The sequence below is a fragment of the Berghia stephanieae genome, chromosome 1 (assembly GCF_034508935.2).
Source record: "Berghia stephanieae isolate SIO BIC M18660-M18661 chromosome 1, UCSD_Bste_1.3, whole genome shotgun sequence".
Lineage (NCBI taxonomy): Eukaryota > Metazoa > Mollusca > Gastropoda > Nudibranchia > Aeolidiidae > Berghia > Berghia stephanieae.
Genome location: NC_088360.1, coordinates 69692661 through 69720086, shown reverse-complemented (window position 1 = coordinate 69720086; position 27426 = coordinate 69692661). Strand labels below are relative to the sequence as shown.

The 27426-nt window shown below is 35.9% G+C and overlaps 1 protein-coding gene across 3 annotated transcripts; it reads left to right on the top strand.

Moving 5' to 3' along the window:
- On the top strand, nt 1-27426 carry LOC144980574 (tyrosine-protein kinase Yes-like). 3 transcript variants are annotated; one of them, XM_078928252.1, is made up of 11 exons: nt 1-211; nt 17206-17418; nt 17648-17732; nt 18058-18165; nt 20430-20521; nt 20801-20959; nt 22148-22294; nt 24821-25080; nt 25759-25912; nt 26188-26319; nt 27042-27426. In XM_078928252.1, exons 2-11 carry the CDS (start codon nt 17238-17240, stop codon nt 27260-27262), a joined length of 1539 nt encoding a protein of 512 aa, XP_078784378.1. In that variant the 5' UTR covers nt 1-211; nt 17206-17237; the 3' UTR covers nt 27263-27426. The 3 variants fall into 3 exon arrangements, with proteins under 3 accessions (XP_078784378.1, XP_078784385.1, XP_078784393.1); XM_078928259.1 differs by having other exon boundaries at nt 47-350; XM_078928267.1 differs by having other exon boundaries at nt 68-355.

Here is a 27426-nt window from a genome sequence, read left to right as displayed (position 1 = left end):
CTGGCATTTCTGGCAACCCAAAGTGAAAACACGGAAAGAAAAAAAATTGTGAGAGGCGAGAGGAAGTAGATTGATCTCCCATCGCCGAAGAAAACAACTTCCTTGTTGTTTGTTGTAGGGAGGCTGTTTCTCAAGGGATTGACTTTCTGAAGTCGGGTAGAGACCTCACTACTTCGGTTACCTTTAAACCCAGGTGGTAGAAATAACGGAGGTAACTTATTCTTATTATTACAATCTTATTGACAGACTGATACTGGTCTCTGATTATTGACAGACATGAGTACCTCCCACTTTGAACTTTGAGAACTCCAGTCCAGTGGCCGCCGAAAGACTCACACTCACACTCACACGTAAGGTGAAACTCGTTTTTTGGAACTTAACTTTTGGCCCTTTACTGATTTTGTCACCATGGCGTTATTTGTGAACCTTGGTGGCTAATTTTGGTATCATTCGAAGTGCTTATTACTTATACTACCTATGGATAACGGATAACTGCGATTTAGCGAGGCACTTTCACCGATACGATTTTCACTGCCGTCGTTGACGCCGCTATCGCCTCGAGAAGCTGTGACCGGGTTTTTACGGTCCTGCGGAGGGGGCCTACGGATATCTACGTATTTTTGTGTTTTTTGATAAATGAACGGGGTCGTATCAGGTATCATTGTTTTCTGGAGATCGCGCATTTTTCAACAGTCTTTGTTTCATCGAGATCCATTCATTGGTTCAGAAGATACAACAGAGTGAAGAAAGGCAAGTTTTTACTGATTTACAATTTTTTTTGTTGAAAATATAATGTTTTCAAACTTTATTGCAGTTAAAGCTTAACATTTCAATGTGTTGTATTCCAAATTTCATCTCATTTCATCCACCGGCAATGTGTTTTTTAGAACCGTAAAGAAAGGCGGTCTGATACCACCAGACCTGAAGTCGAGCGGAAATCTATCGATAATAGGTTTTTTCTTCTTTGTGTCTATTAAGCTACTTTCGTTTTAAAATTTATCGTAATAGATGGGGATCTTGTTCATTTTAAATGAAACTTGGTCTCGTTTTTATTTATGATTATTATATTTTTCCACTATGTTAATTTAATTTGACTTATATTGAAGTGAAAACAATGTGTTTTTAGAATTTTAATTTTAGTTTAGAATGGGTCTTCGTCTACAACTTTTGTCTTTTTTTTTCATCATCTCTTCCAACTTTCCAACATCATAATCGTCCATCATTATTATCACCATCTTCATATCATCACCACTTATTACTTTGTTATTAATAATTGTTAATTAATGACAATATAATAGTTCTGGCTCTTGTCTCAATTATTTTTTGTGGTTGTATTTTCCCCCTTCCCTCTCAGATTCAGCATTCCAATACAGCTTTTGAAAACTTCAACCTGACAAAGAAATCAAAATGGATCCTGTGTCTACCTTAATTGATGTATTAAAAACATTTCAGTATCTCCCTCCAGATCCTGATAATATTTGTCATGGATATATTATTTTCATTTCCTACTTGGAGAAAAAAAATCTGAATCAGGATCATTCTATTCAGATTCTTAAAGACACCAACTTGGCCTTGACCAATGAGAACAAACAGTTAGTAAAAGAAAATAAAAAAAATTACATCTGATCTGAATCAACTGTTTTTCCTTGAACAGAGATTTAAAAACAGAGCTGAAGGATTCATCATCATCATCATTGCCTTTTTCACCCTGGGTCAGGGTATAGGCCACAGACAAACAGTTTCCATCCTTCTCTATCCTGAGCCAACTTTTTTATCTCATTCCAGGTCTTACCACTTCTCTGTATATCAGCTTCTTTAATTCTTCTCCATGTTCCTCGTGGCCTTCCCCTTGATCTTCTGCCCTGAGGGTTCCAGTCCAATACTTTCTTTGTTATAGTTGAGTCATTCTTTCTAAGCGTGTGTCCAATCCACCTCCATCGTCTTCTTCCTATATCCTCTCCTACTGGTTTCTGCTGTGTTCTTTTCCATACTTCTTCATTTTTTATTCTATCCATCCATTTTATTCTGAGTAGCTTACGCATGCACCTGTTTACAAAAATCTGTACCCTCCTTATACATGCCTGTGATGCGTTCCAAGTTTCACATCCATACAGTAGGACAGACTTCACGTTTGAGTTGAAAAGTCTTAGCTTTAGTTGAAGGGAGATATCTTTAGTTCTCCAAACTCTGTTCAAAGATGTGAATGCAGCCTGTGCCTTTCCTATTCGTGCTTTCACCTCTGCTTCCGTGCCTCCATCCTTGTCAATTATACTTCCGAGATAGCAGAAAGTGTCTATATCTTCGAGTTCCTGATCTTTTACTTTGATCTGCTCCCTTTGACGCGTACCTATCCTCAAGACCTTTGACTTTGCAGGGTGTATTCTTAGACCAATTGATTCCGAGAGGCTGTTTATAATTGTGGTTTTTGTTTGCATCTGGTCCTGGGTGTGGGACAAAAGAGCCAGATCATCTGCAAAATCCAGATCATCCAACTGTGTCCAGGGGTCCACTGTATCCCATTTCTTCTCCCTTTGGAGGTTTCCTTCATTAGCCAATCAATGGCAAGGATGAACAGGAATGGAGAGAGCAAGCATCCCTGCTTGACACCAGTCTTAATTTCAAAGCTGTCAGTCAGCTGATCTTCATGTACAACCCTGCAACTTGATCCTTCATACATTTCCTTAATGAGGTTTACTATCTTTTCAGGGAGTCCATAATGTGCCAGAATTTTCCACAAGGAGAAGGATTGCCATATTCAAATTGATTATTATATCGCTCTATTAGAAGAGACTTCAGCGCCATCTTGCTCTATCATCCAAAATAAAACTGGCAACAGTTACTCCTGCTCCATAAGAAAGGTCATATACAAATGTCTGTCAAATGAGGTACCAGCAGCTACCACTGGCACAGTTGTAAAATATGCAGTTCAGTGTCTCACTGGTTCTTCCTTATTGTCAGTCCCAAACATATCGACAGCTACCAGAATGGCACGTGAGATGGGAGTAATTGCTGACATTCAGTCTGCTGAAACAATTCTGTCATCTGATGCAATGACCTTATCATGGGATGCCACAACGGTTGATGGACAACACATCAATGAAATACATATTTCAACAAAGTCATCAATACTCACCCTTAATGCAGCTCAATTGCCTGGTGGATGTGCAGAGGATTATGTACATCATATTTCAGACACTTTGGACAACATTGGGATGGCTTATGCTTCTTACAAAGGTATCCCACATATTGATGTGTGTGATGCCATAAAAGGAAAAATTTTATGTACTTTAACAGATCGGGCTGCTGCCAATCATGCTGCCGTGGTGCTGCTGGAGGAGAAATTGAACAAAAGCTTGTTGGATCTCAAGTGCAACCTCCACCCTTTGGATGGCCTGGCAAATGGCGCCCGTTCAGCTCTTAGAAAGCTGGACAGTAAGAGAAATCTTCATGGGAAAACCCTTGGAGGAACAAGCTGTGTTGTAAGTGTTATTCAGGGGATTTACAAGATTCGATACAAGGAAAAGGGTGACCCTCTTGGTTTTAAAATTTTTCTTAAGTCGGAGGATTTAAAACCAGGAACGTTCTTGAGGTATGTTGGGAATCGTCTCCATGTTCTTTTTCATCTGGCTGGAACTATTTATCGTTATCGCCACCAATTGGTCACCTATCTGAGGACACAGTGCAGTGCAACAACTCTTGCAAATTGCCTCGCCACCGATCTGTCGAATCCGAAAATTCTCAATGACCTGCAACTTTTGGGGATGGTGGGTAAATCGATCACAGCACCATGGATGGCTCTTTGCTACACTTCGTCCTCTGTTAGGGACCATGCAGGAATAGCTCATTCTCTGATCAACATCATTCCTAAGATTCAGACACTCGCCCATGCCCCGGATCGGCTGTACTCCGCAACCGAGGATGTGTTCGGTCGACACTTTATGGAAGAAGACACAGTTCTTCAGTCTTTAAAAATAGTTGATAGAGATGAGGCTGATTTGTATTTGTCTACAGAATGTATTCTTCAGGAGTTTGTGTCTATTCTGACACGACAACTGAAAGAGTACATGCCTGAGGGTGCAAATTCTGCAGCTGTCATGGCTGGAAGAGTTGACACCGCCCCAGCACACAACATATGGGCAGAGAGAACCCTGGGCATTCTTGACAAACAGATGAGGCGAGCCCCAAATGCTTCTCTAGATTATATTGATGCCAAAGTCAAGGTGAAGACCAACGGAACACTTGATTGGCTAGACAGCAAGTCCATTGAAGAGCAATCAAAAATCATCCTGTTTGCAAGGTGCCAGGGCATAAAGAATAAGTCCAGCTTTAATCTACGCCAGTCTGCATTGCAAATGGAGCTGGTGAAACGGCAGAGGGTAAAGCAACAAAAGAAGGACAGAGTGCGAAGAGCCAAAATTGCAAATGATGTCACCGGTGCGCTTCAGGACTCATCTGGATTGTCAAATACTATCTTCAGAAATGTAAAAGGGCCTCTTCTTGGATATTTAACTCAAATTTTCGATCAGCCGAAAGAGGTCATCGGATGCTATATTATTCACACCTGGAATGTTGAGGGAGAAGATATTCTTTACAATGGTCGAATTGTCAAATTGTCCAAGAAGAGGGATATTTTTACCATATCTTACTGGCGGGAGGAAGAGTCTGAGGACGAGTCTACAGAGTTCAGAGTAAAAGTTGTAGACATCATTACTGATATCGTGACAGAGGATCTTTACTTCCTTTGACTCTGATATTGTCTTCTTGAAGAATTGTTTCTGCCTTGCTGTGGATCCAGGTATGTTAATTTGCTGTCATTTTAATTTGGTTTACCTTTTGTTTCCTCAGTGACCCCGAACTTTAAAAAAAATATCAGCCGATGATTTTGAAACAAAATATTTTTATAGACTTCGGTTACATGGTACAAAGGGAAATTAGCTATTACCTTTTCATATTTCTGGATAGAGCTTGAAAAGACCTTTAAAATGATATATCATTTGTCAATATCTGTTAAATAGGACAGTTTTTATAGTCCGATTTGTAAATCGGGTTTTCGCATACGGTACAGCGCCATTGCTCAATCACACGTAATGTTACATAATCATTACATAACAATGTTGCGTGATTAATTTCTTGCATTATTTCCTTTGGTCTAGTACCTCTATTGATTATATTAGGTGAAACATGTAATAATATGCTCTTTTTTTAACATAGTTGCTCTCTAAAAGGGAGAAACCCTAAATTCATCAATTTTTCGGTCACAATTTTCAAGAATATTTTCTTATATAGCTATATAAGGAGAAATTGTCGATATAAAAATCCATAACTTTTGAACCAATTGAGCTACAGTGTTGTATCATATATCATTTTAAATGGTTTTTCAAACTCTATCCAAATAACATGGTTTTATTTCCTTTAGTCCCCTTTGAAAAATTCATGAAAGTGCCTAATTTAGCGGGGCCAAACTTGACAAAGTGCTCAGTGGGCAGGGAGGTACTTACTGTGTCTTCTATCCCCCTATCTGTTTTCCAACTTGCTTTCTGTCTTTGTCTTGGAATGAGATTACTTGGTTTTGTCCTGGTCCTGGCTGTGAGGGTAGTAGTCAAATATGTGATGTGGCGAGAAGATTTGGTCCGGAAGACTGAGAAGCCATTATATCTGAAAAGTGACTAAAAATTAAAAAAGTCAAAATGCTTTTTTTCAATTTTCGACTTGTAAAGGTATTTTTCTATCATAAAATCATACTTTTTTCATTAAAAAAGATATATAAAATTAATTTTTTAAAAGACTTAACCCTGTTTTCACCCATTGAAAGAGGGATCATTTTGACGTCCGCCAATCTGGTAATTGGTAACCTACAACTTTTTCTTGAAGGAGAACTCCATTCTGACCTTCGCAATGCTATTTGTAGTTAGCCCCTTGACCCCCTCTTGTGGTCAAATTATATCCTCAAAAATAGTGTAGTCAAATTCCAGTTATGTAAACAGAAGTAGGCGATGCATGGTTACCAACGGAAAACCCCTTGGATCCTTCTCTCTCATTGGTCCTCAGGATCACACGGTCATAATTTATGCAAAATGGCCACTTACGCAGCACGGTTGTTGTTTGAGTTGATGTTGCAAGAAATTCAAATATCTTGCTTCATTATAAATTTAATTTTATGAGATATTTGACAAATGAATAATTTAACTTATCAGATTCGGCAGATAATTGACTAGAGATGGGAGGATGGAATGTGAGGAAAAAATAAAGATCTAGTGGATAGACAGATAGATGGAGATGTTTACCGGGACGGGAGGATGAGTTAAAATGAAAAGATTGACTATGTAGCATCCACAATCAGGCGACAAACTCTGACCCAATAATGGCCTGCCCAACTGGCTCATTTTTTTGGAGCGGTATGGGCATTTTGTAAAATTAATAACGGAATTAAAAAAAATAATTGAGCTTTTATATAGCGCAATATCCACTAAACGTGCTCAAAGCGCTTTACAATGGGTCCCTGGTCAACAGCAACATTTAACATGTGGGACGGGACATAAAAATCTTTAAGTGCAAATTTCTCTGAATTTTGCAGGAACCTTCCAATTTCAATTTTGTATAACTCAGCCAAAATTTATGGTACATCAATGAAACAGGCATCAAATTAAAGAGAAAAGAATGATCTATTCAGAAATATCAAAAGGTCAAAATGTCCAGAATGTACCTTCAGGACCAAACCGTCGTGCGACGTCATATCTATACAGTGATGCCAAAACTCCGGTTTCACCGGAAAAAACTCCGGTCTGGGACAAAACATAAAACATTCCGGGCTCCGGGCAAATTCCGTCAAATTCCGGTGAGGTCAATTTGTTCCAAGGATACCTCCCCCCTCCCCCCCCCCTCCTCCAACCACAACATCATCATCACTGCCACTAGTATTACAACCATCATCACTACCTCTACTACTGCAACCACCACCACATCATCATCACTATCACTACTACTACAACCACCACCACAACCACATCATAATCACTACCACTACCACAACTACCATCACTGTTACCACCACCACATCATCATCAATACCACTATTACTACAACCATCAGCACCACATCATCATCACGACCACCACTACTACTACAACCATCAGCACCACATCATCATCACGACCACTACTACTACAACCACCACCATCACATCATCACTACCACTACTACTACAACCACCACCACCACATCATCATTACTACAACTACTACTACAACCACCATCACCACATTATCATCACTACCACGACTACTACTACAACCACCACCACATCATCATCACTACCACTACTACTACATCCACCACTACCACATCATCATCATTACCACTACTACTACTACAACCACCACTACCACATCATCATCACTACCATATGTACTACAACTACCATCACCACCACATCAACAACACTACCACCACTACTACAACAACCACCACATCATTATCATCACGACCACAACTACTACAACCACTATACCACCACCACATCATCATCACTACAATTACTACTTCAACCACCACCATATCATCACTACTACTACTACTACTACTACAACAATTACAATCACATCTTCATCATCACTACTATTATTACTACAACCACCAACACCACATCATCCTCACTACCACCAGTACTACAATCTCTACCATTAGGTTTTGGCGCTTTACTTCATTTGAAATAAGAAAACTTTGGGATTGTATTTGGCAATGTGTTTATGTATCATAATATAATTCTAATCTATTATTTATTTAGAACTATACAAGATGTAGACACAATGCCAAATACCATTCCAATTCCTTTTTCTTGTGTGCGGAAATTCCTCTTTCGGCATTGAAATTCCTACGAGTAGTGTCTGAAACTCCTGTGAGCCAAATTTAAAGTTGGCGTCTCTGTATATAGTTATTTTTTGGAGATGATATTTTTTTCCTTGTACATCATCTCTCTGTTACACACTGTATTTGTTTTGTTTACATGATATATATGATTTGTAAACATTTGAGTGTTCCTCTTAGTGGGGACTGTGCTTCATGTCAGGATGAGACATTTAGGTGATCTCAAACAAAGTACTTTGATAGTGTGCTCTTGGAATCTACATCTTATTTCCTATTTGTACCAATTCCCCTTTGTCTTACCTTTCGTTGGGCGCTTTAATTGTATTTTCTAGAACTTATTTTTATCCCATTTTCTTTCTTTATACTGGCGCTGATATGACCTTATTGTGTTCCAAGCGCCGTAAAACCCTTAAAAACAAAAACAAACAGACATGGGCACGGGTCTGCAATAAAAAAAAAGTCTGATTATATTTATTCGTTTTCACAATCACTATATATCACTTAGGCCTAGGCACTTGCAAGAATTTTTCATAATAGAGATATGGATATTAATTTAGCGTAGAAAAATAAAGGGGAGAGAAACATTTACTAGAGTGAAAAAAAATTATCCAGTGATGCCGAAACTCCGGTTTTACCGGAAAAAACTCCGGTCTGAAGCAAAAACTTCCGGGTTCCGGGCAACTCCGTCAAATTCTAGTGAGGTCAATTTGTTCCAAGGATACCCCCCCCCCCCCCCCCCCCCCCCCCACCCTCCAACCACCACATCATCACTGCCACTAGTATTACAACCATCATCACGACCACTCTACTACTGCAACCACCACCACATCATCATCACTACCACAACTACTACTACAACCACCACCACCACATCATCAGCACTATCACTACAACTACCATCACTATTACAATCACCACCACCACATCATTACTACAACCACCACCACCACCACATCATCACTACCATTACTACTACAACCACCACCACATCATCATCATAACCACAACTGCTACAACCACCACCACCACATCATCATCACTACCACAACTACTACTACAACCACCACCACCACATCATCATCACTACCACAACTTCTACTACAACCACCACCACCACATCATCCTTACCACTACTACTACAACAACCACCGCCACATCATCACTACCACTACTACTACAACCACCACCACCACATCATCATCACTACCATTGCTACTACAACCAACACCACCACATCATCATCACTACCACTACTGCAACCACCACCACCACCACAACATCATCACTACAACAATTACTACTACTACTACAACAACCACTACTACAACATCATCATCATCACTACCACTACTACTACAGTCACCAGCACCACATCATCATCACGACCACTACTATTACAACCACCACCACCACATCACTACCACTACTACTACAACCACCACCACCACATCACCATTACCACTACTACTACTACAACCACCACCACCACATTATCAGCACTGCCACAACTACTACTATAACCACCACCACATCATCATCACCACCACAACTAACACAACCACCACTACCACATCATCATCACTACCATTTGTACTACATCCACCATCACCACAACATCAACATCACTACCACCACTACTACAACCACCACCACATCATCATCACTACCACTATTACTACAACCACCACCACCACCACCACCACATCATTATCACTACCACTACTACTTCAACCACCACCATATCATCATTACTACCACTACTACTACAACAACAACCACTATCACATCTTCATCATCACTACCACTATTACTACAACCACCAACACCACATCATCCTCACTACCACCAGTACTACAATCTCTACCATTAGGTTTTGGCACTTTATTTCATTTGAAATAAGGAAACCTTGGGATTGTATTTGGCAATGTGTTTATGTATCATAATATAAATCTAATCAGTTATCTATTTAGAACTATACAATGTGTAAACACAAAGCCAAATACCATTCCAATTCCTTTTTCTTGTGTGCGGAAATTCCTCTTTCGGCAATGAAATTCCTACGAGTGGTGTCTGAAACTCCTGTGAGCCAAATTTACAATTGGCATCTCTGATTATCGCTCTATCTCTATCTCATCTAGAATTTAGAGAGGTCTCACGGTATTTGTATTCCAATTTAAAGCAAATCTCTCAAAACGCTTTGATTATTGCCAATTCAATTAATTAAAAAAACTCTTGCCCAATACAAAAGGGAAAATAATTGACGTCATCTTGGAAGTAAAAAAAAAAAAAAGGGAGAGAGAGGATTTGAACCAGTGCAGGAACAAAAGGAAAACAAAATGAAAGGTGGTCTAACCCACTGAGCTGTCTATCCACACCATTAAAATTCATATATGATCAAGATAATTTTCTACCATCTTTGCTGCCTTGCTTTGATTGTTATTTTCATCTCTGATTCGAATAATATGTTGTTAGATCTAGTTTTGTGGAAGTGTGATAATAAATTGTATTATTTTGTATGAAGAAGACGGGAAAATAAGTAGGTTGGTTTTGGGGCGAACAACACTTAGGCCGCAAAATAAATAATCCCCGACCATCATCATTATCCCATATTGAACAAATTGTAGAAACAAAAGAAGATCAATGAAATTAACGGGTGGGTAGGTAGTGAAAATTTTAATGGTTGATGGACTATTGATATTAACTGATTTGGGACACAAATTACCACTGACATTTTAAAGATTATTTGGAATTTCTCACGCTTAGTTTGACATTTTGCATAAAATCTTTCTGCCAACGTGATCAACGTGTCTGGCAATAATGAAAAGGCCAGGCTTTTGGTTATCGCCAGACAAGTGTCTTCAATAATCGTTTTTCTTTATTGGCAGAAATGTCTGGCACTATCGACATCCCTCTTGAAATATTCATGTAATAATTTCAAAAACAATAAATTTTGCTTTTTCTATTTCCTGATGAAATGTAGTTTTTGGTTTGCATCACAATAAAATTTTGTATGAGTTGTCGTCATGTTCTTATTAGAATAATGTTGATTGATGATGGGGGCCCATCAATGAATGGGTGGTTGAGTCTGTTAGATTTGGAGGAAAGTAATTTGCGATGGACTAGTGTTCTCTCCGATGGATAGCAAGCGATTGCTATGGTTCATTTCACGCTACAGAACGGGGATGAATAGCTCTGAAGGGACTACTTTTTTTTCTATTGATGATATTTAAATTTTATTCAAAATATTGGAAAAAAGAAGCAATTAACGCATTGAAGATGCAGAGTGATATTGCTGGAGTGATACAAGATTTTGGATCTTTTTCACACATCTGAGAATTTTGTATTTCTTTCAAAAAATTGAAGCTGTTTTTATTTTTTTATTTTTTTAAATTAATTAATTATTTTTTTTGCTTTAGAAGATGCAGATCTTAGTTTTGCTCTAAATAACCATTCTTTGTGTAAGTTATGTATCTAATTTTCAAGATGCTATTTAAGTTATTGTTTGGGGAGTAGTTTTCTTGCAATTTTTATTGTCGACTTCAAATCCATCCATAAGAGACAGAATGCCTGTCTTTTTCTTCATCACCTTCTAATTCGTCAGAAAAACAATGAATTGTATTGTTTTTAATGTCTGAACCATCTGCAATGACCTCAATAAAATTGTAACTTCACTTTGCGTAGGGTTATTGTTTTTCCAGTGGGTCGAATTTAGATTTGTGAAACAAGTAATTGAAATTACTGAAAATAGTTTGATTTATTTAATTGAAAAAAAAATTACATTTGAAAAAAAAAGAGAAGTCAACAGGCGGACAATACACTTCTCTCCAATACAAACACCTCCGTTCGCAGCATTTTGTCAGGATTACAGAGACATCCGGATAGTGGAATCACTCCCTAAAGTGTACAAATAAAGGGGGGAAAAATCCATCCCCAGGCAACCTGTCCGGATAATGGAGACATCCAGATTGTGGAGTTCCGGATTAGAGATGCAACTGTAGTGATAGCAAAATATATGAAAAGCATATTATGAGCAACACTGAATACCCATTTGGATATATTTGTCAGCATTTGCTAGTGTAACTTAGCCTTAGGACGTATTTGTCTGTTGTAATGTTATTGAGAAAAGATTGTGAGGACAAATAAGACCTAAAATATTTTTCATTATAAATAATGACATCTTTGCATCAAGGCATCTGTAGCAGTGCAATTCTAAGCAAATTCACTCCATCTTGAGTCGTTTTTCTAGATTGTGGTACATTGCTTACATTTTATGCTTATTAGTGTTGTTTTGCCTGTTCAGATGACTGTTATTTCATGCATCATTGCTCTCAGAGTATTTAGCCTGAGGGTGATTGTTTTTGATTGTAAGTTGTGGTATTAGCTCCCAACCCCAAATTTATATGAATATTCATGGAGGTATATTTGTTTTGGCTCCTTTCATGTCCTCCATATTGTTAGAAAGTGTGTTGTGACTGATTTGCAACATCTTACTTATCATCATATTATTATGTCAATATATAGAGTAATTTTGTTTTGTTTTAGTGATGTTATTGTGAATGTGACTAATACTAATAGCATTAAAGTTAAATTAAATATCTTCATTTAGAGGAGACTGTTGAATTCAGACTTGCTAAATCCTACAAAATTTACAAAATCGTCACTTCTATTATGAATTTCATGCTACACTGATGCAGGTTATTAAAATCTCCCAGAAAATTCTCAGTTTCATTGTTCATAATTTTCATGAATGCTTCTCTATTTAGCTCAGAAGCGTTCCACAGAAATATTGTAAATATTTTTCTTTCACAATATCTTTGACTTCAATCAGTCATAAACTGCTAATTTGTCACTCATACAATTTTAAACAGTATTGGGTAGTTGCATAGAAATATGGATGTCAGTACAAGCATGCATTATGCTACTTTGAATTGTGTCAGATCTTATTCATACTTTCAATATTTTTTACGTAGGTTGTGTTCCATGAAAACAAAATGTAATCACAATCTTTGATAAGGAGGATTCAATTTCAACCAGAAAATTAAATGTTTATAAAGATATACATTAATGGTTATTTTCCTTTGATCTGATCCTGATTTTTTTTTCCCCCCAAACAAGCTATTTTGTATCATTTTATGATCAAAATATATAAGTATACACTATTTTTAGATGTGATTATCTTGTCTATGTAAATATAGTATAGGTTGGAATTTCACACCATTAAGAGACCATTTTATATTTTATTCAAAGAAAATGAATTTGTCAGTGTTAAAACACACTGCTGTAACTACTGTGTAGTCAAGTGCTATGGCACACTCCTTCAGATCGGAAGGTCCAGGATTGAAGTCCTGCTCTGAGAAGCGCATAACTATAATAATTGAGTCATTGGAAAAGACTCTGTACTCACATTATTTCACCTTACCCATGTGTAAAATTAGTACCTGGCTGTTAACAGCGTTGTATTTGTTGTTCTTGACAGTAATTCCAAGATAGTCAAGAACCATTTGCAAATTTTTAAAGGCACGACATTTTCAAATCTTCCAGGCACTTTTCGTTGTTTTTAAACGGTTAACACTCATAAACTCTCTATTCATCAAGTTTGCATGGGAGGTGAGCATGGATTCATTCATTGTACAACAAATAAATTTAAATTTTTTATTTCTATTAGATATAAGACTGAATTCTTCGATATGCTAACAATTGCATAATTTCTACCCTATTAGCAACGGTCATCACCGCATCATTAACAACATTTGTATTGAATTTAGAATTTCACATGGGTCCTGCCATAACAAATTTAACAAACTGGAAATAGAGATAAAGGGAGTAAGTGTGACTCATAAATAAGGGAACAACACAAAAGAAACGATGTTTAGGCCTTTGGTCTTTTTGAAGTAGACATGAAATGTAAATATATATATATATAGGAGGTATAGACTGTGTCTTCAGTCCTTTTATATCTGTTTTCCGAAATGCTTTCTGTCTTTGTCTTGGAATGAGATTACTTGTTTTTTTTCTGGCCCTGTTCGGAGTCCTGGCTGGGAGGGAAACAGTCGAATGCATAGTTATTGTTTTGGGAGATGATGATATTTTTTTCCTTGTAAATCATCTCTCTGTTATGTATTATTATATTTGATATTTTGAATGTATAATGTTAGCATTTAAGTGTATTCCTCTTTGGATTTTGTGCTTGTGTCCGGATGAGACATAGGCGATTTCAAACAAGTACTTTGGTGGTGTGCTCTTGGAATATACATCTGATCCCTATTTGTTCTCAGTTCCCCTATGTCTTACTTTTTCTTGGGTGCCTTGATTGTAATTCCAGAACTTTTTACTGGCGCTGATATAACCTAAATGTGTTGCAAGCGCCTTAAAAGCAAAAACAAATAATAATAATAATAATAATACATGACATTTATAACGCGCATTTTCATCACTGGGTGATGCTCAATGCGCGAAACAATAATATAGTGACATTATTATACAAGTGAAACATTATATATACTACATCAACATAATATCATATTACAACAATGTAATAACTAAACATAAAGTCAGTAATACAAGATATGTTATAATACATCCACATGCTATGTCAAATACGGAAATAATATTATATAAAATAATGATATAATAACATAAACTAAATTAACATTCATATTGGGGTCAAATTACAAAGCTGCATTAATCAAGATGTGTTTTAACTTTGATTTAAATATTGATAAGGACTTCGTTTCTCTTATTCTTTTAGGAAGAGAGTTCCAGATGGAAGGTCTGACGTGACTGAACGATCTGCCGCCGTAAAATTTATATTTATATTTATTTGAAACAATTAATTTTGTAGAATCTAGTGCAGAACGTAGACTCCTCGTTGGCTAATAAGTTTCTAAAAATTCAGTAATATACAATGGTGCTTGATCATTAAGGCACTTATAGCACAATACTGCTAGTTTGAATTCGATTTTCACTTTAACTGGTAACCAATGCAGCTCATACAAAAGTGGCAGCGAGTAGGATGTTCTCTTCTTTCTTAAAATCAATTTAGCAGCCGCATTCTGGATACTTTGAAGGCGTGATATTTTATCGTTGCTTACATTCGAGATTAACGAGTTACAGTAATCTATTTTAGATAGTAAGAAAGATGTTATTAGTTTGCATGTTACTTCTCTTGTTAGAAAGATTATATATATATATATATATATATATATATATATATATATATATATATATATATATATATATATATATATATATTATATATATATATTTATATATATTAGATTGTCATAATAGTTGAAACATTATAGGTAAAAATGTGTGTGTGCGCATGCAAGGGAAGAGATAGTGAGAGAGATGAAGTAGTGAGATCAAAACTATATATATATGAAGAATAAGGTAGGGGGGAGGGGCTAGACGGCGATAATGTTATCCCTCTCTCTCCCCTCTCTCTCTCTCTCTCTCTCTCTCTCTCTCTCTCTCTCTCTCTCTCTCTTTCTTACTCTTTCTTTCTCACCCCCCCCCCCCCTCGATATATTTTTTTCTTTTTTAATATATCTTGGTGGGGGGGGGGGGGGGGGGGGGGGGGCAATGATAACACTATCCCCGTCTAGTATTCTTCAATAGCACATCCCCCCCCGTCCCCCTGCCTTATTCTCGATATATATAGTTTTCATCTCATTCTCTATCTCTGTCTATCTCTCTCTCTCTCTCTGTCTGTCTATCTCTCTCTCTCTCTCTCTCTCTCTCTCTCTCTCTCTCTCTCTCTCTCTCTCTCTCTCTCTCTCTCTTTCTTACTCTCTCTCACTCTTCCTTTGCACATACACACATTTTTACTTATAATGTTTCAACTATTATGACAGTCTATTATATATATATATATATATATATATTTCGTGTCTACTTGAAAAAGACCAAATGTCGAAGCATCGTTTCTTTTGTGTTGTTCCCTTATTTATGAGTCACATTTATACCATTTATCTCTATCTCCATTTTATTGACTCATTTAGAAACCTTTAGTTTTTGATTTAACAAACCGCCTTGAGTTGTGCAAAATTGCAGCAAAACCTGTCCACATGACTTAATAGAAGATAAAAGATAAAACAAGATTTAATTCCTGAACGTGAAGACTATGCATTATTTGTGGAAAATAAGTTTACAGTTCCGATCCAGAGACTGTGCAAAAATTGACTGAATGGTAGTGTCCAAGTTTCAAACATCCAAAACAAGAGAAGAATAGAGTAAAGCTCATGCTGATACTGATGGTTTTATATGATTTTCTGAGGAATTGTTCATAAGGAGTTTGTAGCACCAGATCGGACTGTTGACCAGTATTTTTACTCTGAAGTTTTGAAACACTTGTGCAAAAATGTGAGAAGAAAGTGACCTGAGCTTTAGGTAACGTCTTCATGACAATGCCAGTCTACATACATCATTGCATGTGCAAAACTATTTAGCTAAAAACAGAGTGATTGTCCTTCCACATCCCCCTTATTCACTGGATTTATCTTCTTGTGACTTTTTCTTCTTTGCAAAATTTAAAATGGCATTTAAAAGGTGACAGTATCGTAAGCTCCAAGAGTGGGAAGAAAATTTGCAAAAGAGGACATATATCTCTGCTTCCAAAGTCTCAGACAGCATGTAGATGCAGAAGGGGATTACTTTGAAGGTTGCAATGAAGAATAGTAGTATCTAACTTCTAATGTAAACTATTAACATGATATCTCACTCAATCCTAGTCCCTGCTTTCCGCTCTCTGTAGAGGTTTTTGATGCTTTTCAAGATTGAAAATAATAATAATAATGATAATTTACTCAATCTAAAAGAAAATTGGCATATACTTAGTTTTTATTCAACTCCTATGAACATGTTAACACTGAAAACAGCAGCTTAATAATATGCATATAATTTGTCTCAAAAAAATGAAATAATGATGTGGTAAATGTAATTAGGGCCAAATACTAAGATAGTCAGTGTTAGGGTTGAATGAGTTATAGATGTCTGGAAATATTTTGACCAGAGTGATAGTGCAATATTTACTTAATATGCATAAAGCATTTATAAGGGGTCCCAATCCGATAGCAACACTTAATATGTAGGGTAAGACATGATACTTGAGAGGTGCTTTTACAATTTTTTTTATGGAGACAATTTCTGATATCAACCAGGTACCTACCAATTTTACACTGAGTATGGTAGGGATGTGAGGAAAAGGCCTTTTCCAGAGACGCAACTTTGTGATTCTCAGAGCAGGATTCGAACTCGGGACCTACCAGTAGAATGTGACCACAGAAAACGTGACAAAGCTGCAGAATCAATTATATTTGTGTCATCATTATTTTTTTTCAGATCACGGTTAAGGTCACCTTGATATATTGACAATGGGAAATGTTTGCTTAGGCCGCCATGAGAGTTCTAATACGGGCACACCACTTCCTGATCTTCGAAGTCACATCGTAAGCTCCCCTGATAGTGGGGCTTCAGATGTCGTGGACAGTAATGGATTTGCATCTGCATCTCCAACTAAAGAGAGACCTCTGCCCACAGTGCCTTCCAAAACAGGTAGTGATAATATTCACACTGTTTATAGTTTTTCATCTAATAAGAGTTTGAAGTACTGATGTTGCACATACATTAAAGAATGTCATCCTTTTTTTTTGGGGGGGGGGGGGGATATATTAATTATATTTTATTTTAGCTTTTGAAAAAGAAAAAAGAATTCATACTTTAACAGTTTGAAAGACACTTAAGATATTTAATGATTAATGAAATTTCATTTAACAATCCACAGTTCGTGCCTTGTACAATTTTGATGCTATCAACGAAGATGACCTTTCATTCAAGAAGGGTGATGTAATGGAAATCACCAATGAAACGTAAAAATTAATTTTGTTTTGCACCATTGCATTGTGTTATTATTAGTCAATCAAAATACTCAATTAGTGGTGTAGCTCTAACAATTTTTACAGAATTATGAAAGGAATTTGGTAATCATCATATATTAAGGTAAAGTGCAAGGAATTTTTATTTTTATTGATTTAATCTTGAGATGAAAGCCATTATATTTTTTAGTCTCTTGTTGTCATTATTAGATATTACTTGATATTTAAAAAAAACACATTTTTCTATATTCTTTTTTCTCCCCCTCTTATTTTTTTCTATAATTCAAACACTTTTTTTTCTCCTCATTTTGATGTTAAGGACTGAAACAGACGACTGGTGGTTGGCAATACATATCACTAGTGGACGAAAAGGGTATATTCCAAGCAATTATGTCATCAAGGATGACACATCTCCCCAAACACAAGAGTGAGTATTGTTAAGAAAGATGATAACTTACTTCAACATTAGGGGAAACATTTGATTAAGCAGCACCATTTTTTCCCCCTCTCTCACTTGTATGGCCAGGTTAGTTTTGTAAAAATATGCATTTTTAAAAATTTAAAAATTATTTTTGATTTCATCATATCACAAAAGTAGTCAATATTTTTCTAAAGAAATGATACACAATTCATTAATATTTAGCATTTTTTCGCTTACCAATAAATGTCAATTTTGTCAGTGATACTAGTGAATCAAAACCATTCTATCAGTATCAGAAGGCTACCAAAATTATAGTGAACTTTGACCACATAAAATCGCAATTGGCAGCGGTACGTTAATGTTTATCATAAATATTAAGTATGCATATAATGTTGGAGTACTAGAACACATCAGAAATAATTTGTTTAGTATTTATTTCCATTTCTCATCAAGTTATCTTTACTACTGTATAGAACTGTTCATTGTCCTGTGATTTTTATCCTTTTTTTATGGTGGCCAACTGATTGTGTGGTTGCAATCTTTTTCTTTGCTATTAATAAGATAATAAAGGGAAAATTTGTCTCTAGGGTCTATTCCAAGGTAAGACTGGAATAACCCAGGCATCAGCCGCAGTGCAGTGCTGCTAATTGAGCTAGGGCGAGGTGAATTGCTCGAGGCCACACAGCGCAGCGGCGGGCGATTGAACTCGGTACCTTTTGGGTACGAAGCAAAGACCAGCCACTATTGTTTTCTATTTTCTTTTACTACACTTTAAAAACATCTATCTTAATTAAACACATTTTTTAAAAAAGCAAAAAACGTGAGCTTTTATATAGCGCAGTGATGCCAAAATTCCGGTTTCACCGGAAAAAAAACTCCGGCCTGGAGCAAAAATTTCCGGGTTACGGGCAACTTCCTTCAAATTCCGGTGAGGTCAATTTGTTCCAAAACCCCCCCTCTCCAACCTCCACATCATCACTGCCACTACTACTACAACCACCACCATTATATCATCATCACTACCGCTACTACTACAACCAACCACACCACCACATCATCATCACTACAACTACTACTACTACTACTACAACCACCACTACTACTACTACTACTAGTACTACTACATCATCATCACTCCCACTTCTACTACAACCACCATTACCACATCATCATCGCTGTCACTACAACCACCACCAACACCACCACCAGATCATCATTACCACTACTACTACAACCACCACCACCACATCATCATCACTACCGCTACTACTACTACAACCACCACCTCTACTACTACATCATCATCACTACCACTACTACTACAAGCACCATCACCACCTCATCATTACTACCACTATTACTATTACAACCACCACCATCACATCATCACCACTACCACTAATACTTCAACCACCATATCATTATCACTACTACTACTACAACCACCACCACTACCACATCATCATCACTACCTCTACTACTACAGCCACCACCAACACCATATCTTTACTGCCAATACTACTACTGCAACCACCACCACATTATCATCACTACCACTACTACTACAACCACCACCACCACATCATCATCACTACCACTACTACAACTACAACCACCACCACCACATCATCATCACTACCATTACTACAACTACAAACACCACCACCACATCATTATCACTACCACTACTACTACAACCACTATCACATCATCATCGTCATCATCATCACTACCACTACTACTACAACTATCAACATCACAGTTTCCTCACTACCACCAGTACTACAATCACTACCATTAGGTTTTGGAGCTTTATTTCACTTGAAATAAGGGAACTTTGGGATTGTATTTGGCATTGTGTTTATATATCATAGTATAGTTCTAATCAATTATCTATATATAACTATACAATATGTAAACCTGGTGCCAAATACTATCCCAATTCCCTTTTCTTGTGTGCGGAAATTCCTCTTTTGGCATTGAAATTCCTTCGAGTGGGTCTGAAATTCCTGTGAGCCAAATTTAAAGTTGGCCTCTCTGTATAGCGCAATTTCCACTAAACATGCTAAAGATGGAATAAAGATGTGTTGATTAAGGGGATCGATTATATAGAGAAAATTCAGTTTTTCGGGAATGTGTAGCGTATGAGTGGAATGTGCGATTAACCAATGTGCGATTAAGCGTAACTGTAATGTCATAATAATAATTATAATAATAATAATAATAATATGATGATGATGAAAGGTTTTTTAATATATTTTTTCTCGTAGTTGGTGGTTTGAGTTTGATCGCAAGGAATCTGATAAGATGCTTCTACTGCCTGGTAACCCTCAAGGGACTTTCTTGGTCAGGGAGGCCACAGGTATATCTTCTCAAAATAAATATTTGACATTATGTTGCACTTATTTTTATTTTATCATAGAGGTATGATGACAGCCAGGTAAAATGAGATTAGAATACTGGGTGCCAATAGTTGCAAATTTGATGAGGAATCAGAATAAAAGAATAAATGCATGCATCCATGGGAAAGCTAGATTCTATAGTTTATTACTATCTGATTAACTTTTGTATCATATTAATACTAACTCATTAGCCATTTCTGAAACTTTGCTGATCACTTTCCTGGATAATTTATTTTCAGATAAATCATCATATGTCTTATCGGTTCGTGACAGTGACAAAGCCAATGGTGATCCATGTGTCAAACATTACAGAATACGCAAAATGGATGATGGTGGATTTTTCATCAGTGCTAAGAAAACATTCCGATCATTATTTGATGTCATCAAACATTATAGAGGTAATGTGCTAGTTTGGTCACACAGATTAGAGGCATTATCCAACAATGTTAAGAAAAGGGGAAAAAATTAATTGGTATGTCTGATAGCTCAATGCATAAAGTACTCAATAATGCTTTAATGGACTGGATTTGAATCCAAACAGATTCACGTTTTTTTACAGTCTGTCCATCCAGCAACCAGTCCGCAGTGAGTAACAGGATCTTTTACATCTGTTGGAAAGCACTTTGCATCAGATCCAAATGCCTTATCCAAAGATAGTGAGCAATTTTTTCTGTCCATTTAATGTATTTGAAATAAACCCCAGATTAACCATCATGGGTCATATGGCTCTAAAATACTTTCCGACTATGAAAGTTTGCAAAAGAACTTTCGGTAATAAAGCAGTTTTCTCAACCCATGTCTGAATCAGATTATTTTCTCTGCTATATTTTGAGGGAGACATTATTTTTTATAAACAAAGCCATTTGAATTGGAATTGACGAAAAGTCATGTAATTTTTCTTCAATGAAATTTATTCGAACTTGACCTTTGTTTTAAGTTGGCCTAAAGTGAAAAATCTCTGTTTTAAAGTTAATTGCATTTTCCTATTTATATGTTTTTTATCTTGTTTACCCATCTCACCATTGGTAAAATTGCATAATATATTTACTGACCAAGCAGATTAATTTAAAAATGTTATTTTTTTAGTGATTAGAGAGGATCAGAAAAACAAAACAAAACAAAAAAAGCAAACACACACACACACACACACACACACAAACAACACAAAACCATCATTTGTTGCAAAATAAGACAAAAATTATGTGTGATTGTCAGTCACTTGTAGTAGGAATTTATTATTTTCACTTGTTTTGTAAGTGGGTAGTAGATCTTAGATGAGGGTTAATATTAGTGTTTGTAAGTGGGTTGCAGATCTTAGTTGAGCGTTAATATTAGTGTTTGTAAGTGGGTTGCAGATCTTAGTTGAGTGTTAATATTAGTGTTTGTAAGTGGGTTGCAGATCTTAGTTGAGTGTTAATATTAGTGTTTGTAAGTGGGTTGCAGATCTTAGTTGAGCGTTAATATTAGTGTTTGTAATTGGGTTGCAGATCTTAGTTAACGGTTAATATTAGTGGGATAAAAACCAGTTGTTTTGGTTTTAAAAGTTTCAACATTAACAATTTTTTTTTTTTAACCAATTTTTTCAGAGAACTCTGATGGACTTTGTTGTAAACTGTATCAGGCTTGCCCTCGCATCCCTCCAGTCGTTCAATTCAGAGAGTTGGAAATTAGCAGAGAGGCTGTAAGATTAACCAGCAAACTTGGGTCAGGATGTTTTGGAGATGTATGGAAAGGTAGGTTTAGTGTTTATATATATATTTTTTTGATTTGCATAGAAAATATTACTAATTTCCGTAAAATGGATTTTACCATTTTCACTCGCCAACATTAACGATGCTGAAATAATACTTTCTCTGAATTTAACTACTGTCTAGCTATTTTATTTTTTAAATACTTTCAAAATGATAAACATACCTTATTGCACAGAGTGAATTAATCTAAATTGCTCTGTTATCTTATGAACATTGAAAGTATATGACTGAAAAATGTTTGATAAGACGTACATTTCAGGATTTATCTTCAGGGTGTCTATCAAGGTCATAAAGTCATGAAACGTAAATTTGACGCCTTTGTTGTAAAGGTTGTAAATGGTCACATAAATTCGCATCTATGGTTGTCAAAAAGTTGTAAAATATTTTAAAATTTAAAGATTTAAAGAAGTCAAATTTAAAAAGTTCATTGAAAAATTAAATTTGGAGGGCAAAATTGCAACTTTGTTAAAATTCAGACGATTTACCTTGCTGCGATTTTTAAAAATCTTAGCTATTTGTCAAACATAAAGTTTTATCATAGTGATGTGCATTGGTGGTCAGTTTTCATCCCCACTACAGCTACAACTATAACAAAAACAACAACTATTACTACTTCTAGGCCTGTAAATCATCAGGCAATTTACTAAAATCAGCTGATTTGTCAAATATTTTTGTTGTTACATTTTTTGCTTCATTTTGTTAAATGACTGATTGACAGTGTTTATACACATATTGGCGTACCTAATTAAAAGGAAAAATAGCCGGAAATAATTTATTCCCCTGTAAATTAGTTTTCTGCCATTGTTTTTCTTTAGTATCCATGCTGTTCACTGTCTGTCATTGTTTATTTCGATTTCATCATAACATTCTTTTTTAATTTTTTTTATTTTACTCTGGACTGCCGAGAAATTTGTTCAATATAATTTAATTTACATCTCAAATAAATATAATTTATTAATTTTTTTATTTTTATTGTAGGGTGAGTGCACTTTAACTTTGATACAATTAAAAGTTTAAATATATTACAACAATGTGTTTGGTTCATGACTCACAGTTCATACTTGTCGAACATCAAAATAAATGTGAAGAATGAATTAAAGCGATCACTGCTGAGCACTACGTGCGGCTATGTGGTCTAGTGGTATGACACTCGCTTTCGGATCGGCACATACATAGTTAAGTCCTTCGAAAAGGCTCTTTACTCACATTCTCTCACCGTACTCAGGTGCAAAATGAGTACCTGGCCGTTAACAGCGTTGTCTTTGTCCAAAAAATTGTAATATCGCCTAACAGGCGTCATGTCCCGTCCTACATGTTAAATGTTGCTGTTGACCAGGGACCCCCTGTAAAGCGCTTTGAGCACATTTAGTGAATATTGCGCTATATAAAGCTCAATTTAAAATTTAGTTAGGTTTAAAGTATGGCCATAAGGATATATTGTGCTCTTATGAGTGCTTGCACTTTAATTGTGACAGTGCTTGTTTGGAAAGCCTAAGCCTTTAGCTGTAATTATCAGTAGAAACAGTATTGAGCAATGATTGTTTTTTCAAAGTCATCTTTACTTATAAACGATTTTCTTATTTGCTTCTACTTCTACATCAAGGCACTACATTAACCACATTGTCAATTATCAATTTCCTCTCTTACTATGCATCGTTTATTTTAAAATTACTACTAATACTAATATTACTACTACTACTACTACTACTACTACTACTACTACTACTACTACTACTACTACTACTACTACTACTACTACTGCTACTTCCACAACTACTACTACACACTACTACTACTACTACTACTACTACTACTACTACTACTACTACTACTACTACTACTACTACTACTACTACTACTACTACTACTACTACTACTACCACTACTACTACTACTACTACTACTACTACTACTACTACTACTACTACTACTACTACTACTACTACTACTACTACTACCACCACTACCACCAATAGGGACCCCTTTTTTACAACTATGACGACAACAAATATTACCCTACTACTACTACTATTACTACTACTACCACTACTACTACTACTACTACTACTACTACTACTACTACTACTACTACTACTACTACTACTACTACTACTACTACTACTACTACTACTACTACTTCAGACATGAATTAAGTTGTGATAGACAGTCACAATGTCTATTATGGGGAAGCAGAATTGTAATTCCATTGAAATTTAGAGAAGTATTAGAGATGTTCCATGACACACACTGAATGAGATCTCTTTGCTGTTCTTACATTTGGTGGCCACAGTTCGACAAGACGTTGAACTATTTGTAATTGGACCGTGGTAATCTTTTTCTGGTGAAGAGTTCAAAGGGGGCTTTCGGCTGGTTATTACAGACTTGTTAATGTTAATATTGATTGACCATCTTTTGGCAAAAGGCAGAAATTATAGTCTCCCAAAACTTTGGGCTTCATTGCTCAATTAAGTACTTCATCTTCATGTTCTTAAAAAAATTCTATTTCAGGAACGCTTCGCAAAGTGGTGGATGTGGCTGTCAAAACAATGAAGAAGGGGACGATGTCAGCAGAATCTTTTCTAGATGAAGCCAAGATAATGCACAAATTGACCCATAGGAAACTTGTGCAAATTTTAGCTGTTGTCTCAGTGGATGAACCATTCTACATAATTACAGAGCTTATGGTGAATGGGGCATTGTTGGACTTCTTGCGTTCGGATAAAGGAAAACGTCTACGTTTTAATGTCCTCATTGACTTTAACTCACAGGTAGGAATTAAATGCATTTTTATTTCATATTATTCGGTTGTATGTAACCCAAGGGCAGACTAGAAATGGTTTTAAGTACAGCATAAATAGATAGATTGACCTAGTGTATACCAAGGTTGCCAGTTTTCCATATATTTACGAAATCAGTATGTTATAAACCCTCAGTATATTTTCCAATCACCTGCTAAACAGTAAAAAAGTAAGTACATGATGTCTTTTTACTGGAAAGATTTGGTCTATGTGTTTCTGTAAAATTTCAGTAAATTTTTGCCTCCTGAATTGGCAACCCTGGTATAGCCCAAAAAGCGTTCTTGGACTTTTGTACTCAATGCAATGAAAAGGCATTTCTGTTATAGCGAGACTATATTGATAATTTACTGCAACAGCTATAGATGTGTCTCTTCTGCGGCTACTGAATATTTCAGGTGTTTGTATGCTAGGCTCTTTCACATAACGAACATCTCTCTTCTTTTTCTCACCACTGGTTCCAATTTCAATTCTATGAGCCATGTTTTGCAAATGGTTGGCTATGACAGTAAAAAGTCTCAAGCTCAAATTTTCTATCATGATCTTATGCACATCCTTGTTATTGGGTCAAAGATGTAATTATTTATTCAAACATGATATATCTAGTAGTTAGGTGACTCACCTTTTCTATCACACTTCATTATTATCCAGATTGCTGAGGGTATGGCTTATCTTGAAGAGGTCAATTTTCTCCATAGAGACTTGCGTGCTGCTAATATTCTTGTTGGTGAAAACTACAATGTGAAAGTGGCAGATTTTGGATTGGCCAGAATTATCCAGGATGACATTTATGAGGCAAATGAAAGTAAGGATCATGTGATGTCCTTTTGACATGGCTTAAATGATATGGTTAATTGTTAAGTTGCTTAATTGATCATTTTTTTCCACGATGTAATAATGGTACAATAATATTAACAAAACATGCAATAAAAGGACCTGTGAAAATTATGGTATTTAGTTGCTTGCACATAATACTGTATTCCATGTATGCATCCTTTATATTCATGACAAAACTGTGTTTTTAAATCTGTCATTTTTTGTTATCTTAGCACTATATTATATTTCATTTTTAATTTTTAGACACAAAGTTCCCCATCAAATGGACAGCGCCAGAAGCAGCTATGGAAAGAAAATTCAGTATTAAATCAGATGTTTGGTCTTTTGGGGTTCTCATGTATGAAATCATCACATTTGGAAAGGTGCCTTATCCAGGTTAGTTCAATACTTTTTGTCACAAGTTATTCATATTTCTTTTTTTTCCCTCTTTTTTGATCAGTTTTGTCAAAGACGAGGTATAAAATAATATTTAATATTAAAAAATCTTTCTAACTTTACTGTATGTTTTAGTGACAATGAATCAGTTATTCTAAGATTCACTCAAACTAATACTAAAACTAGTTTGTGTTTGAACTGATCAGTTGACATTTACAGAAAGTGTTACGGATATTTGATTATCCATTGAACCTTTCTATCCTATCTGCCATGATTTTAAACCACGGACTATCCATTACCAATATTGCCATGGATAATCGGATGCAAGTGGATATCATTACAGCTCTACTACCTACCTAACAACCATTCTATCTGTCTATCAATTTATCTGTCTTGACTGAAATCCCCTCCTCTATACCTATTCAGAAATTGCAGGTTTTTATTTCCTGTGTGGGTCTTCAAAGATGATCTCCAATATCTCTCAATAATTCAACAAAACAATATCCTCGTGACTTTTCAGCACTTTGGTACTACACTGTGCAAACGTGTTGAATTTGTCCACAGCTATGTTTAGCAATGAAAAATCCTATTGTTGGATCCAAGGAAAACAAAATTGCAAAATTTGATGGCAACAAACTTCACAAAATTAATAAACATTTTTTAATGGGCTATAAATATATCTTACACTGCATTATGATAATTACCTTGAAAATTCTAAACAGGCATGCAAGGAGCTGAAGTGTTGGCAATGGTTGAGCAGGGTCATAGAATGAGCAAACCAACCAATGGGATCATAGAGGTGCCAGACTCTTACTTTGAGATGATGCTAAAATGTTGGAACAGAGTTCCCGAACAGAGGCCAACATTTGCAAGTCTTCATGATTTCTTTGACGACTACTTCATCAATGTAGAGCCAAATTACAGGGATATGGAGGAAATGTAAAATTCAAAATTTTAAAAAAGTATTATCTATTAAGACCTGGTGAAATACATCAAACGTCAAATCTACAAGCGTAGTTTATACATGAAACAGGAACAGTTTTAATAAATGAGGCCTTATAATTTATTTATATATTTTTATTTTTTACTATTGGTTGAGGAAGAAAA

What these genes read in the sequence shown, in the direction of transcription:
- LOC144980574 (XM_078928252.1), top strand. Translation starts at nt 17,238, where the DNA reads ATGGGAAATGTTTGCTTAGGCCGCCATGAGAGTTCTAATACGGGCACA. An exon ending in ATGGAAATCACCAATGAAAC is followed by an intron (nt 17,733 to 18,057) that starts GTAAAAATTAAT and finishes TTTGATGTTAAG; the next exon opens with GACTGAAACAGACGACTGGT. An exon ending in ACATCTCCCCAAACACAAGA is followed by an intron (nt 18,166 to 20,429) that starts GTGAGTATTGTT and finishes TTTTTCTCGTAG; the next exon opens with TTGGTGGTTTGAGTTTGATC.